The sequence below is a fragment of the Dermacentor albipictus genome, chromosome 4, assembly GCF_038994185.2.
Source record: "Dermacentor albipictus isolate Rhodes 1998 colony chromosome 4, USDA_Dalb.pri_finalv2, whole genome shotgun sequence".
Classification (NCBI taxonomy): Eukaryota; Metazoa; Arthropoda; class Arachnida; order Ixodida; family Ixodidae; genus Dermacentor; species Dermacentor albipictus.
Window position 1 is genome coordinate 173,138,102 of NC_091824.1, and position 16,630 is coordinate 173,154,731.

Below are 16,630 nucleotides of genomic sequence, written 5' to 3' on the forward strand. Positions count from 1 at the left end.
GAGCAACATTAATGGCGGATAGCTGGCACGGGCGGAACGTCGTCATTTTTGACCCGGTGATCACTTGCTGGGCTGTCGATGCGTACAATCATTACTTAACGGCAAACATAAATTACTCCGGCAATGGCATACATCATTGCCAAGAGTAGCTTCCCCACATTAAGCCCAATCAATCGATCTTGCTAGCAATATCTATGAAAAACAATTTGTGCGTGAGCTTATAGGAATAGCCTCTGGGTCACTCTATCCCCATGATGAAGACATAAGCTTTGATTACTCAGAAAGACATTCAACAATGGTGGTGAGATGACCAGCTGGAGACGTCCCAGTTATTGAGGGCTTTCCCTTGAACTTTGGCACCCGTCCCAATGCGTTGATAGAAGATGATCATGGCTGCATTTTTGTAGACTTAAACTATCCAAAGCAATTTTTTACACCTGACAGGAGTGTAAATATCTGTGTAAAGTCACGAAGTGTCATGATTTGATATACGTTCCCTGGCTGCTTCCCCTAAAACGAATTTTTTTATGTGTTGCACGCATCTTAACGATCACCAAAAAATCCTGTGCATATATGGCTAAGCGGTCGAAAGCATCGCGCACTAAAAAACGTTTCCTAGCGGTCTATACACCGAAGACACGTTGTCATGTCATAACATGCGCTGTTCTTGCGTCCCTCTGCTTTTTTTTTTTGATAGCCTATATTATTGATCGGTGTTTTAACTTAAAATAGTTTGTCGTGCGGTATGAATTCTTGTTGTTACCACTTTAACTTGTGCTACATTGAAATGCTTCTTTGATTTCTGCTCTTTAAGTGTTTTTCTGCAGTTTCCTTGCACGCTCTGTAATCGAACCCCGCGCCCCAACTTACGACATAACTGCCGGCAACTAGTTCAGGAACAAATAAACAAGGCGTTTGTCATATGTAAGAGGCATGCGGCGCAGAAAGGAAGAAGAGGACAATCTGCATATATCGGTCCGAATGGCACGAGCCCTCCAGGCGCGTGACACGAGCTGTGATCGAGGGCGAAGCGGCGCCGAGCTGGGATTATCGACGTGACTCTGGGCCAAGAAGGTTGTAGTGTCAGCATCGCACTGGCCACGGGATCCATGGAGGGTTGGTCAAGTCCGTGACGCTGGCGGCCCAGGGTTGTGGTCATCGAACTCGGCGACGTTCGAGCGAGGCTCCTTGGACCTGCTGCAGCTGCTCACGGCAGTGCCGGGCACTCCAGGAAGGATCCCATTTCAGAGGCCGACCAACAGGTACGATAGTCCCCGGGGCGTCTCGCCGGCACTCGAAGAAGTAGCGGCGGAACCCGGAGATAGGCCTAACCGGTGAGGCCGGAGTGCCTCGTCACCGAAGGAGTTCGGGATACCGGCATCAGAGACGGACGAGTTGACTGGTCAACGCCAAGGCAGCAACGTTTACGGAATCGGCGAGAACACCGACTATAATGAAGATCCGACACGCTTCGGACTCGTAAGATACGTGCGACGACAAAAGTCAGTAAGAATGGTCCTTTCTGGTTGCGTCGCAGCCATAGACTAGGGCGGCCTGACTTTCGCGTAGCAAGCACCAAGGACTAACGTAGCAGGCAATAAGGACATGTTTAGCGATCATTAAGTAGGTATAACATAAGTGTTAGTATTTCTTCATTGTGTTTTAGTTTGAGTGAGTTTTATTTTGAGTTTGGAGCAATTAAAATCTGTTTGCTGTGCTGCTCTGCATCTCCCAACCCCATCGCCCGTAACAACCGCATGAAGTTCGGACCCACCTTCCACGTGACCGGAGACGATGTGCGAAAGGTCGACGTCCACGGCGCCTGTCGCCGTGGTCATGACAAAGTCGTCGGAAAACGAGGATAGATCCGGGTGCAGTAGGAGGCGAAACTCTCTGGAAATAAATGTCGAAAGGGCATGGATATAAAACTTGGCGTGTTGCAACGGTGTTGTATACAACTTTGGGGTTACGTTCATAACTGCTTTTGTAGTTATTAGTGTGCCAATTATGCCAGTGAAATCAACATTATAAATGGTAGTGGCATTCGGTGATGTTTATAACGTTCAAGTCAAAGAGAATCTGTCCAATATTCGGTGGGCAGAGAAGATTGCCTTCAACTACGCATGTATGCTATGAGATAAAATCAACCTTGATGGTCGGCGACTTGTACCGACGGACGTGTTTCGCAGTTATACGCACCGTGCGTATAACTGTTCAAAAGGGGCCCTCGAATACATGTAATGGCATTGCTGATCATGACCTACATTTATTGATCTATGCTTCACCCACCCTTCCCCAGCAAGATCTTATTTCTTTCCTGTTTGGCCTAACGTAACGAAATTTGATCGGAAATCTACAAAGCACATCGACAAGCATTTACTTTCTCTCGAATCGTTTGTCTGAGTTGTGTGTGCCTCCTGTCATAAGAAATAGTACATGTCTGTTATATGTCCAGTTTTTCAACACTTCCATTCACTGTCTTATATGTGCGAAAATGAATTGATGCTGGCATACACGCTAACCAAGGTTGTACCAATAAAGTTGTAGCTTCGTGATATTAGCGAATAAGTCAGCGTGCAGAGAAGCGCATCCTACACCGTCGCCTAAAATAATGCACAGTTAATTTTCCCGTACTTTCTGCCATGTATTCTATGAGGCCAGATGTTCAGTGCCTGTTTTCCTTCTGTACTCCCTCATTCGTGCGTAATAAAATGCTTCCTTTTATAACGGACCAAAAAATAGTTTGACATCCATTTCTACTGTGCGCTGACAAATATTAGGTAACATGTTTCATTCCAGGCGATGTCTTTTGCGATTCACGCCTCCGTCCTCAGAAGGATGGCTATGACTCAGTGTTAATTGATGATACAAGCTCCTTTGTTGGAATCAAGAATTTGAACGTATTACGCTGAAGCCGGGGAATATATGGTATCTTTCTTGTGCTAATTCAGCTCCAAGCAAACACTTTTCTCAAAGTAATAAATAATGTTGTTTCTTGTCTACAAAAAAGATTAAATTACGGGGTTTTATGTGCCAAAACCACTTTCTGATTATGAGGAACGCCGCAGTGGGGGACTTCGGAAATTTCGACCACCTGGGGTTCTTTAGCGCGCACCTAAATCTATGTACCACGGGTGTTTTCGCATTGCGCCCCCATCGAAATGCGGCCGCCGTGGCCGGGACTCGCTCCCGCGACCTCGTGCTCAGCAGCCTAACACCATAGCCACTGAGCAACCACGGCGGGTGTTTCTTGTCTACATAGTGACTTGAAGCAAAGGAATTTATTTAACCCGAACGCGCCTGACAATAAGGCCCGACGTCATTGTGTGAACTGATATCTCTTGCGGTTTATATTACGAGTATCATAAAAGCCTGTGGTGCATTCTAACACTTAATGTAATGATAAAAACAAGGTAGGTGGGTAAAATATGTCGCTGAGGTCATTGCGCTTTTCTTTATTTACTGCCATATTGTTTTACGTCCCTCATAATTGCTAGCCGGATCACTTCGGAAGAACTTCAGAAGAACTTCGAGAACGTTTAATGCTTGGCTTCTTTCTCTCGAGGATATCTCACCTTCCAAGGGCCTTGAAACGAACACGCGCAGCGCCGGACCACTCGTCTGCAGCACGCTTGAACCTTCGGACGCTGTCGTTGCTCGGTTGCTGGGTTTCATATGACAGCAACTCGTAGTTCCGGATGAAAGGGCCAAGTTCCTCTGCGTGCGATGATGTGGTTATTCACTAGTACACCTTTTCAAAACAATGTTATTTTGGTTGTTGGAAAAGACGGACTAGATTTCCTACGGCTTCCCAATTTTCTTTATTGCAGTGGGCACGTTTTGACTACCACGTTGATTCACCAGATAGCTGTTCTTACGATGCAATCTTGAATGCCACAAAAAGGTATATTAACATTTTTATCGTGATACTCGGTTTACTTCTATACCGCGGAAAGAATACAAGAGCAGTCGTGTACCGAGTGTTAGGTGAAAGGCGCGGAGTGGCGAAAGGTAAGGTGCAGTTGGTCAAACCTACTCCAAGACCCTCCAATGCGGCGTCCATCGTAGCTCCCGAGCTGCTTGCTCCTTACCCACCTCATTCATCTGTGCCGCAGTGAAACGGCCAGCTGCACTTTCACAATGAGTCAGCTGCTCTGGCTGCGGAAACTTACCGGCGTACCCTCCACCGCTGAGAAAGAGAATAAGGACGACGCTGGTCGGCACAGCACTCGTCTTCTTGCAGATTTTTTGCGTTCTCTTACTTGTGCTTTCCACAGTCATGACCTTGTTCTTCGTCTTCTTCTTCTTCTCTGGGTTCTTCTGAGTCGCACGTCAAATTTTCTTCTTTTCATATTATCATCTTCCTTCACCAGCCATTATTCCTTTTATATCTGAATCATTTACTCCTAATTTATATATTTTCCCGTTCATAACGTTCTTTGAAAATATTTTCGTCAATGTTAGTTTATTTTCTTGAACCCCCGTACCACAGGATTCTGGTCGATAGCCCAATATGGGTTGTGCCATTTAGAACACACGAACAACCACTCGACCCTTCATGGTTGTGAGTTTTCGTTTTTACTTTCACCGCATCAGTGCTTGATTTCTTGTTTAACAAAACCACAGGAGCCGTACTAACAAAGCATTTCATAAGTAAGAACGGTTCATGAGAGCGGGCAGCTGGACAATCATAGACCACCATCCAATCCCAAACTTGAACGAAAAGGTTTGAGGATTTGGTTCCGGCTTTTGTTGTGCTCTTCAACTTCAACTTCAGCAGTCAATTTGTCTTGACTGATCAACTGATCAACTGTGCTGTTCTCATCATCAGGCGATTGGCCCTCATTCAACTGCGTGTTCCTGCTCGTGCGGCACACATTCCTTTCAGCTGCATGTCCTGCACAATCGAAAGACCTGGCAGAACCATGTAAAACTCGACAATAACAAGACCAGGCACCATTCTGGTATTTTCAGGGAGAACCACGACGCTCAACTAGAGCCCTAAGCTAACTCTATGGTTTTAGTAAAATTATGAAAATGGAAGTTGAAACGTATAAACAACAGCTTGGCCTTATTCGTACATGACAAAATAATTCCACAAATATGAGACACAGATAGAGGCGGCCGTGTCTCGTTTTTGCACCGTATAATTCTGTTTAAGATAAAAGCGCTGTCCGCCTGCTCCTATTGCTTGAGCATAACATTCCCTAATCCGCATTAAGAACATGCTAGAAACGCTTATGGTGAAGCCCTGATCGGTAAGGAAAGACGAGAACCTGCTTTCCTGTTTCTCCCAATTTAGTAACTGTAGAAATAATAACCAGCGCTTCTAGCGGGCGCCTGCTGCGTTGTTTTATCGCAAATAAATTATAGCGACACGTGTACTTGTTTATCTTTATCGAGCGACCACGTTTCACTACCTAACAAATGTTATCGCACAGCGTAAGACACGCCTGCATGTATCGGAAGTTTCTGGAATGTTATCGATGGTTCCTTCCGCGGTCTGTCACCGAACCTTGTGTAATCTATTGCATGTATGCGCGACGCGAATAGTGTAGAACTTTGTGGAAGACACGCGGATCACAGCGATTACTCTGGAACATTCGACGACTGATGCAAAGAAGCCGACACGCCTGACCAGCTGATCAGATTTTTACGATCGCCGACTGTGTTCGCCGCTCCCGCCGTTCTTTAAAGGGAAGCTGAAGAATTTGTCGAATTCACTAAGATGCTCATATACGGATGCGGGAACCTTATAAATCAAACATGTAAAATTTTGGGTAGGATTTTTCACTTAGGAGCGACGTAATCGCCGGTTAAAATTGCGCCCTCGCTCCGCCCCGCGTCGAGCGCCGCGCTCTGCTGCTGACGCTGACGATGCGAGCGGAGACCAAAAACCGCGTCGTAGTGACGTCAACACTGGTGTTCCGTACCTTCGCAGTCTCCGCGACCGTGCCTGACGGCGCTTGTTTCTGCGTGCGTGCCGTCATAATCTGCTTCTCGACCCTGCATTCCTTTGTTTGCATGTGATAGCTGACGTGCGCAGCATCAATTGAAGTGGTACGCCGATCATGTCGGCGTTCTGTGCAGCCGGTTGCATGCACACCAGCGGCCGCGACGATGTTCCATTACTTCCCGCAAGACAAGAAGCTTGCAGCTAAGTGGGAGGCTGCTGTGAATCAAAAGAACTTCAAGCGCTAAAGAACAACAGTACTGTGCTCTAACCACGTGCGTGACGACGATTACTATCAGAGTTTATCAATAATGCGTGAATGAGTGAGAGTACGACTTGCTGCTAGCAGGCTAACATGCATAGGCGAGACGGGTGCGGGCGGACGGATGGTAACTATAGTCTTGGAAGACCTTATGAGTACATGAACTCGTCCAAACCTGGATTTTGATTTACTGCTAGCTCCTTCGTGTTAGCACACTCAACGGAAGGTACGTGTTTATCTCCCACTCAATTGACGCAGGTTTCGCCGCAAACCGCAGTTAATTTTCTATTCGCACGTGTGTTATGAAACAGCCTACATGCAGCTACCATAACGTAGCGCAAGTGGGAAGTTTGCATGTGTCTGAAAGCCGGCGCTCCCCCTCGAGCACAGAGAGAAAGCGGCTGTCTCACGTAGCCGATGGAATTCACTGCCTTTACGGCTCCGGTTACGAGTAGGGTGCGGATGGGCCACTGATGAAGGTCACTACACGTGCTACAAGAGCCGGGAAACTTTTCCTGCATGTAAATCGTCTGTAGATTGCCGACAGCTTTGGGGCAGCGCACAAATGGCGACGATCGCATCCCCGCTTACGTTCCACGAGGAGGCATGCAGGAACATAACAGTACAGTTGTTTGCCCGTAAACGAACTCACTGGATCGCTGTATACAGCTTTTCAAAAAAACATGCTCACCAAAGAACATTTCTAACACGAGGAGATGCTAACACTTCGCTTTCGTTCGCGTAGAAAGCACTGCCTGCTACCAGCATCTTTTGCTTCTTGGAGAGGTGCGCTGCGTACATGTCGGGAGCAACGTCTAACTCCTCAGAGAAACGCAAGCTCTTGAAATTTACCATTACCGTCTCACCAAACCACAGCGCCAAACCACCTGGCACCGTGCTTGATGCGTGGCGGCAGCGGTCGGTGTGGACGAACGCCATTGTTGACGTCATGAGACGCCCGACCAATCACAGGCGGAAACGAGGCACGCGAGCTGCCCCGAGACTGCTGCAGCACTTTTCGTCGAAATAAAATCTGTTTGCGCTTTCTTTCGCGCAATTTCGATGCGATATTCGGATTCGGATGGTCAAAAACCATTACGTACAGCTCTTCACTCATTTTTTCTGGAAAATTCTTCAGCTTCCCTTTAAGCGTAGCCTGTTTTTTGGGCTCAGGTTCGCCCAATAAATGTTAGTTTCGTCTTTCACAGCATTGCCACTGTGTTCTTTATACGTCATTAGCACGTGACATCTGGTGGAGGTGCTTTTCGTTCATGCACAAGACGCCCCCGACAAGCCGTGATCCGACCCCGGACCGCAAAGAGAACACCAACATAGTCCCGCGCCATTGAGCAAGCCACCTACTACAACAGCTGCCCCCGGAGCACCGACTTTTACCTGAGAAGATCAAGAAGATTGTGGCCAAGACAACCCAAATGGCAGCCGCAGCATCCGCCATCGTTCTGCAACAGCCCAGGGAGGCACCGACTTTCCATGGATCATCATCTGAAGACCCAGAAACCTGGCTGGAGACCTATGAACGAATCGCGACTTTCAACGACTGGGACTCCGATGACAAGCTGCGGCATTAAAAGACGCCGTCAGAACTTGGTTTGAGAACCGGGAGCCGACCCTGACTACATGGGACCTGTTCCGTAGCGACTTCCTGCGGATATTTACAAGCGTCGTGCGCAAGGAAAGGGCCGTAGCTATGCTAGAAGCCCGAGTACAACAACCCTACGAGACCATAGCGATCTTCACTGAGGAGATGACGCGCCTGTTCCGGTACGCCGACCCGGAAATGTCCGAAGAGAAGAAAGTGCACTTCTTGATGCGAGGCGTAAAGCATGAACTTTTCGTCGGACTGACTCAGAACCCACCGAAGACCGTAGCTGAATTCTTGACAGAGGCAACGACGATTGAGAAAACTCTAGAAATGGGCGCTAGGCAATATAACTGCCAAGTGCTCACGCCGCAGTTCGCCATGCAAGCATTGGGCTCCGGTGATCTCGAAGAGACCACCATGGCCCTTGTGCGCGAAGAACTGTGCAATATGTTTCCTTCATCGGAACCTCAGGTGTACTCAGTCACTGAAATCATCAAGGGCGAACTTCGATGGTCACTGGGCGTTACCGAAGTGATGCCCGAATCATCGCTTCCTGTGCCGGAAGTGATGACCTACGTCGCCGTCCCCCGTCGCCAATGCCCCCCCTCCGCGACCGCACCAGGGCCCTGTAGCGCCGCAATTCCGTCGTCCACCGCCTCCGCCGCCAGTACGCCCGCCCGTCGACCAGCACAGTCACCCGAGGAAGACGGACATTTGGCGCCCCCGACCGCCGCCCGCTCTGCTATCACTGCGGGAAAGCCGGACATGTCTACCGCCGATGCCCAAACCGAGAAATGGGACTACGAGGGTTCGCCATCAACGCTCCGTGCCCGCAGCAAGGTGAACACCCTCGCAATATCGCCGACTACCTCTCCACACTCAGTGGAGCTCTCAACGACCGTCCCTTTCACCATCACCAGGCCACTACCTGTCGCCACAGCGCCGTCCACACACTGGCCCAGCCCGGGGCCGCTCTGCGAGCCCTTATCCGCAAAACTAAAAGCAGCAACTGATGGAGGTGCGGTTGTTGTTCGTCGAACTGACGAAGATCTTCCGTCACCGACGAACACGCTGAAGAAACTATCTCGAAGACATAACAACAACACGCCGTCGTCCCGACGAAGTCTCGAAGCAAAGAATACGCCGGCGAAAGACGACCTGACGACGCCACGTACCAGCCACATGTCAACGCGACGCAGTCGTGATCCGACGCCAACACCTAACTACAACGCAAGATAAAGAACCACCGACCTTGACGTCCTTCTCGACGGCCATGCAGTCACCGTCTTAGTGGACACAGGGGCCGATTACTCCGTCATGAGTGGACACATCACCGCCCAGTTGAAGAAAGTTAAGACTGCATGGGAAGGCCCTCAATTCGGACCACTGGAGGACACCTCATTGCGCCGACTGGAATGTGCACGGCAAGAATTACAGTTTATGACCGGGCTTACCCTGCCACTTTCGTTATCCTCCAACAGTGTCCACGAGAAGTCACTCTCGGCATGAACTTCCTGAACCAACACCATGCAATCATCGACCTGAAGTCGAAATGGATAACGCTGTCGCAAGATCAAGCGACACCGCCGGAGAACTTTCGTATCACCACGCCTTGAGTGTGATCGAAGATTAAGTGAGCATCCTGCAGCGCTCCAGCATTATTATTTTCGTCGGCACCGAAACACCCGATGATGTAGAAGGCGTCATCGAGGGCGACCAACATCTACTGCTCGGCCGTTAAATTTCCGTCGCAAGGGGGATCGCTCGACTGCACGGAGGAACAACGGAAGTGTTGCTGACAAACTTCACGCAGGAGTTCAAGCACATCAACAAAGGCACGACGATCGCATACAAATAGGACATTTTGGAAACCAGCAATGCGTTTATCCTCTCGGATTCTGCCGCAACTACTCTGACGAACTTAGTTCCCGAACCAGACTTCGACATAAATCCAAGTCTCCCCATGATTAGGCAGCAACTGCTCAGTAGTCTGCTTCGACGATACAAAGACTGCTTTTCGACGTCATCGAGGATTCTACAAATACCAGTCGCAAAGCATCGCATAATAACCGAATAGTCCGCTCGACCATAAGGGCGACCATAAGAGACCGGTAAGGGCTCTAGCGGAGTGGACTCCGCTAGAGCCCTTACCGAGTTTCGTTGCGAGAACGTGAGGCTATTAGGCAACAAGTCGACGTATAGCTGCGCGACGACGTCATCCAGCCGTCGAAAAGCCCGTGGGCATATCCTGTAATCTTGGTGAACAAAAAGGACGGAATCATATGTTTCTGCGTCGATTATCATCGACTTAACAAGATCACGAAGAAGGACGAAGATGGGCTCCCTCCCATGGATACACGACGCATTGGATCGGCTCTGCAGCGCTAAATATTTCGCTAGAATAGCAGCTTGGGCTTGTTGGTTTACCATCCTGGAAACGTTGTGGAAATAACATAAACGTTGTTGAAAGTTAGCGCTAGTGGTGTCGTCTTCTTTCTCGTGTCCGGTCTACGTTTGCGCTGTGAACACCAGGCTACATATTTCTCGTCGATGGATCTCAAGTCTGGATACTGGCAAATAGAAGTTGACGAGATAGATCGCGAAAAGACCTCCTTCATCCCGCCAGACGGCCTCTACGAGTTCAAGGTCATGCCATTCGGACTGTGTTCGGTGCCTGCAACGTTCCAGCGCGGCATGATGAACGGTGTTAGCAGGGTTCAAGTGGCAGACCTGTCTTGTTTACTTGGATGACGTCGTCGTCTTCGCCGGAAATTTCGACAATCACCTTAGGTGGCCTGCAAAGTACTAAAGGCCATCAAGTCATCATGGCTCACTCTGAAGACGGAAAAGTGTCGCTTCGCCTAAAATGAGCGTCTGTTCCTGAGCCACGTCATCAGCGAATCTGGAGTCCACCCCGACCCACAGAAGACAACCGTCATATCAAAGTTCCAGCAGCCCGTCGACAACAAGGCAGTGCGTAGAATCCTTGCCATGTGTGCCTACTACAAGCGCTTTGTCAAGGACTTTTCACGCATTGCCGAGCCGTTGACACGTCTAACTAAATGTGATGTCGAGTTCAAGTGGGAAATGCGGCATGCCGACGCATTTGAAGAACTCAAACGACGCATGCAGTCGCCACCGATGCTTGCGCACTTCGACGAGCACGCCAATACAGAAATCCGTACTGACACCAGTAACCTGGCCTCGGTGCTGTTCTAGTCCAGACGAAAAACGGACTTGAACGGGGTGATCCAAAAGTTCTGAATGCCGTTTGCCGCTTCTACTGTATGCTGCTTCTTTACCACGTTGCGCTAGCTAGGCAACACGAATGCACGAGCGCATTGTGTTATTTGTTAAAGCTACTGAACTTGCAAGAACTGAAATTGTTGGTTTTATGCCGCCTGGTAAATCCTCGCACCAGCTGTTGCGCACTTCATGGTTTAGCATCTATTTTATGTGTGGCTTCGGGCATGTTGAACTGGTGCTTCATGCATAACTGTCATTGATTTTTTTTAGATGTGAGGTTTTCACCCTGCCTCGTTTGCGAAAGGTCTAAATCACGCTGTGGCTTATCGGAATGATACCCAGCATGTGCTTCTTTAACAGATTTATTCTTTTCGCCCTAGGGCATCTTAAATATTGTGTTTCTTTATTTGAGGGGGGGGGGGGGATATGTTTAGAAAATAGGTAGTCCAGGGCGATAATTGCTAATGGCATTTTTGTTCCATTTTCCCCCAAAATTCCGCGTCACGTTTGGGAAATCATTACACCTCGATGCTGTCTGAGCAGACATATCACGCCGATTCATTTGTTTGCTTCACAACGTAGGTCCTTTTTTGTATGTGAATTTTGTATACAACTGAATTCTTTCTTATCATGCTTACGCCGCAGAGTACTAAACCCGGCCTTGCCGCCAGCGCTCATCTACTTTGACTGGCGCTGATCTGCCTATATATATATCATGTGGCATCTCTCTAGTAAAACTTAAAAAAGTACTGAAAAGTTGGTCAGACTTTAGCTTTGTACGTTTCCAAGCAGCTCCCTTGGGGAATTTGAAACTGCAAAAAACTGCAGCGGAACGGCACTTCATCGGCGTATGCAGCAGTATTGCATCGGCGGTAAAGCGCTAACACGCGTTCTTATTAACCCTTGTTTTTGGCGACTTCGTGGACTAGTGCACGCGTTTCCTTCAATAAATTCGCAATAACTCTTCTTGAGGCAACTTTCACTGCACTTATTCGGCGATGTCGCATGTATTCATCGACAGAAAGATCACAACGTGCAGACATCGCACCGTGCGGATTTGTTTGAGATTTAAGTCTGCATTAACGACGAGTGCTTATTACTGAGGTACAGACGCAGCACTGCGGTAAGAGTAGAACTAAAAGAAACGATCGAGACATCGCATTAATCAACAAAATTTAGCGGCTAGTTAACACGAGCTCCACTTCGTGTAAATGGGGTTCATGGCGTTTGTCTGCGGTACCCACCTGGCGCGTATGTGGACCGTGTTGTCCCAAGCACCGGTAACATCGTGTTCAAACCCGCTCACACAGAGGCCAGCGTCTTCGGTACAGCTGTCACCCGAAAAGAAGCAGTCTGGCACCCGAACAAAGGAGAAATCGCAGCCGCGAAATTTAGCCATTTTTGCTGCAAAGGGTTGTAGTCTGCTACTGCTCCCGAACGTACTATTAGAAGCGCCAGTTAGGTGGCTATCAGTGGCGCATCTATAGGCGGTGCACTGCGTTATAGACGCTGTTCTCGCCAACGTGACGTAACATGTGTGCGCACTCACGGTACGTCGGACTATATTTAACCCTCTAAACCTCACCTAGTCTCATGGTACCGCAGCGGAGATGCTCAGGATGAGCGCAGCTGCGACGCCTTCCCGCAACGAATCACGTGGCGTGACGTCACACCTGCCTCACTCGCGCTCCGGCGGCTCAAGGTAAGTGCGACACAATGAATGCCCTTGAGAGGCATGGCGTTGTAGTGCTTTCTTTCTAAACAGATCGACACGAAGAAGCTTAAAGTCTCACGAAGGCGACAATCACCGGGATACGAGTCTCATCGGAAAAGCACGCTTCTGCAGCGTCACAATGTTTGCAATAGTCCCGTAAGTGCAGGTTTGGTGCATGCCGAAGAGTGCATTAACTTTAGGATTGGCTTTACTTCTCTTTTTGATAATTTATTGTTCGAATGTCTCTGCTTTGTTCCTCATACTTACCCGTCGTGCATTTTCCAAACATCTCTTTCACAACCATCTATAGGCAAACCTCGTTATGACGCACGTGTGTATAGATATGGATCAAATGCCCTGCGAACAATGATCTTACAGAACAATGACAGGAGTGTTAGACATTCGTTCTGGTACAAACACATGTCCTTCGCAAAGTTCAAACTAACACTCTTCTCCCCCCACTAATGACCTACAACTTCAGATAGCGTAGCACAGCTCACTGCCCCAACTCTCCGGAAATAAGGGGAGATACACAACACGTTATGTACTCATGTAACACTGCCATTAGCTCTCCTTATTTGCCTTAACCTCCCCCTCCTTCCTGGAGTGCTTGGCTTCACTCTGGTGCGGCGCATCAACAACGGGCCTTAGCGGAGCAAGCACTCTTCTTTACTGGGCCTTAGTGCTGGCCTTTAAAAACGTTTTCTCTTTCCTTCCTTATGCGCTGTCACAGTTTGAAGTCGTTATCACGGCAAGACAAGGAAACGTAATGCAATGCACTATGAAGAGATCTCCATGCATTTATGCAATGATAATATTCCAAATGGCAACGCGTGAGGTAAAAGGCAGAGATAGAGAGCCTGCCCCTCTGTTACCGCAAAGCAAGTAGCTTTCAAAAATAGCGGCGCAATGCCCGTCTGTTCATCCTAGCATCAGGAGTCAAAGTTGTAGCTATGCATTGGTTAGAAAATTCCGTAGTCAGCGTCGGCCAATTAAGGCTCTCCGAAAAGTAGTAGTACTGCTACCTTGCACTTCATCGCGATTACCACATTATACAACGTGCAAGTGTTTAGAGCGCAGCTCTTGGGCGCCCATTCCTGCATTTCGCGTCGGTGCCGTCCCTCGGGGTAACCGAGCGAACTAGCACAGCGAGCAATGAAAGACGGCGACAGCCAAGAGAGCGCGAGGAGGAAAGCGGAGCAGGAGCGGAAAGTGGAGGAAGAGGATATGATGATGATGATGATGATGAATCCTCAATAAATGGCCACGAATCGGGCGGTAATATGATTGGATGAATAGAAGATTTTGGTTAATAACACAAAAAGTAAAATAAATATATATAATCCAAGATGAAAAATAAACTGTGAATACATGAGTAAAACTAGTGATCAATACTATTGTAAACCTTGCGTTGATAGGAATACTAAATTATTAAAAAACATATACTTAAACTTGGGTAAGCTAAATTTTTGAACAACAATACTAGAAGGATTTCAACTGTGTATTTGTGCTTTTATATTTTTTAATTTCGTAGACTAAAGTAGAAGTAAATCAATTGTGGAGACTAAGAAGACAAGGCATTCTTTTTGTGCCACATAGAAAATTATAGATGGCTAGGCATACGTTCCTGTGGCTGTATCCCAATACTGTTGCTCCAAGGGAGAGAATAGTAGTGCTGTTTAAAGGTAATCCTAAATTTTGAAGTGGGATTTCTAGACATAGTTTTCGGTGAACAGAAAATTGCCGGCAAGATAATAAAAAATGATCTATAGATTCCGGTTCATTGCAGAGGTAGCATAGAGGGGATACCGCCAGACCACACCTGTGCAAGTAAAAATTAAGTGTTGGAATACGGCAACGAAGCCTAGTAAATGAAACTTCGAATTTCCGGTTAGGACACCATTTCCGGTTCCAAGAATAATTTAGGTGCGAAAAATATGTGCATTTTGCTAATGACAGGGCTTTTTTGTCTTCGCTCAAAGAAAATTGTCATTATCTGGCTGCAGTGACGCGCGCCGTTGCCGGCAGCACAGATAGCACAGGGCCTGTTAAAGAAGCTCGGGCCAAGGAATCGGCTATTTCATTAATATGAATGTCTCGGTGGCCAGGGACCCATACCGTATGAACTAAAGTTAAATGAGGTGGAGCTAACGAATAAAACGTGTCCAATGCTGTCGATTTTGTAGACGCAGTAAGTGCGCAGCATACAGATAGAGAATCTGTAATAATAATAACACTTGTAGTATCAACGGGTAATTTCCTCAAGGCAAGAACTATTGCCAGAAGTTCGGCATGAAAAATTGGTGTGTAATCTGGTAGGCGAAGTGAAAAAGACCAATCAAGGGATGGTGAGTGGATACCCACGCCTGCCTTCTCTTCACACGAAGAAGCATCAGTCGCTATTACATTTATTTTGAAACGGGCCAAATATTCTTGTAAACGGTCATTCAAATATGTTGTGGGCAGAAATTTTGCATTGTTAGGAAAAATGTCAGCAAATTCAATTTTGAGCACTCTTGTAGAGCTATGAAGCGGAATTATTTCTCTAAGGCTAACATTTAAAGGTGTTAATTGTGCTTGCACAAATACAACTTGTGGGGTATGCAACCGTGACCACGTGTTCTAAAAAAATGGATTTGGTTCACTAATAAATGCATATTGTCCCCGCCGTAGCAAAGATTCATAAGCTCTTAAGTAGGTTTGAACCGTAAGCATGCGGAATCGCGTGTGAAGGGTAGGTAGGCGCTCTTCCTGGTATAATACATTATTAGCAACGAATTTAGGGAGACCTAAACATAGTCGAAGAGCTTCTCTTTCTAACAGAATAAGGGGCTTTAATTTATATTTTGCACTTCCAGAGAATAAAACACAGCCAAATTCTAGAAGCAGTCGTATATACATACGATAAATCATAATTAGTGTGTCGCTTCGCATACCAGAACGTCCGTTACTAATTCTACGTAGTAGACCTACGGCTCGTGTCCCCTTCGTTCCAATATTCTTTATGTGAGAACGCCAGTTAAGTTTTCCGTCATATATGATACCCAAGTATTTAATTGACTCTACCTGAGGAATGGTTCTTTGTTCATATACTAATGATAACTGTAACGGCCCGGAAAACGGAAAAACAAGGACTGCACTTTTCCTTACGTTAAGGGATAGATGTAGATCGTGAAGCCACGTCTGTAGAGTACAGATACGTTTTCAAAGACAGGTGAAGAGAATTGATGTCTCTAGATAGATATACATACATATACATATACATATACATATACATATAGATATACAGATATACAGACTTACATCGTGGTGCAGCGGAACTGAACCCATCAATAGGTTAAATAGCACAGGAGACAGAGCAGCCCCCTGGGGCACCCCTCTTGTCTGATCGAACTGCCTTGAAGAAACACCGTTTTGAAAACAATGAAATTTTCTGTTTCTTATAAATTCAAAAATCCATGCCGTTATATATCTAGGAAAATTGTAGGACTGTAATCTGTCTAGCAGTAGAGAGTACTCAACGCTGTCATAAGCTTTTGCGATGTCAAGAGTCACTAAAGCACTCACTTCTTTTCTATGTTGAGCAAGTTGGATGCGGCTTTCTAAATCTGCATGCGCACACCAAATGGACAGACCGGGCCAGAAACCTATTTGGCATGTGCTCAGTAACGAATTTTGGTATATATGATCCATCATACGATCATATAAAACTCTTTCAATTAGTTTTACCATATTTGACGTAAGAGAGATAGGCCTAATGTAGTCAAGATTGTAGCCGGCTCCTTGTTTTTTAAGCAACGGAATAATTTTGGCTGTCCTCCATTCTTGTGGAATCAATGAATTTTGTAGAGA

General features: G+C 47.1%; 1 protein-coding gene across 4 annotated transcripts in view; it reads right to left on the reverse strand.

Moving 5' to 3' along the window:
• Nucleotides 1-16,630, reverse strand: part of LOC135913617 (disintegrin and metalloproteinase domain-containing protein 10-like) — a 53,557-nt gene that overhangs the window by 23,322 nt on the left and 13,605 nt on the right. For 3 of the 4 annotated variants that reach the window (XM_065446155.2, XM_070537822.1, XM_070537824.1), the window contains exons 1-3: nt 4,173-4,303; nt 3,576-3,717; nt 1,775-1,893 (exon numbers count right to left, since the gene is read on the reverse strand). In XM_065446155.2, coding sequence (XP_065302227.2) covers nt 1,775-1,893; nt 3,576-3,717; nt 4,173-4,281 — 370 coding nt within the window. In that variant the 5' untranslated portion in view covers nt 4,282-4,303. Of the gene's footprint in view, nt 1-1,774; nt 1,894-3,575; nt 3,718-4,172; nt 4,304-16,630 lie in introns of those variants that run through there. The other variant, XM_070537823.1, reaches the window with a different exon arrangement.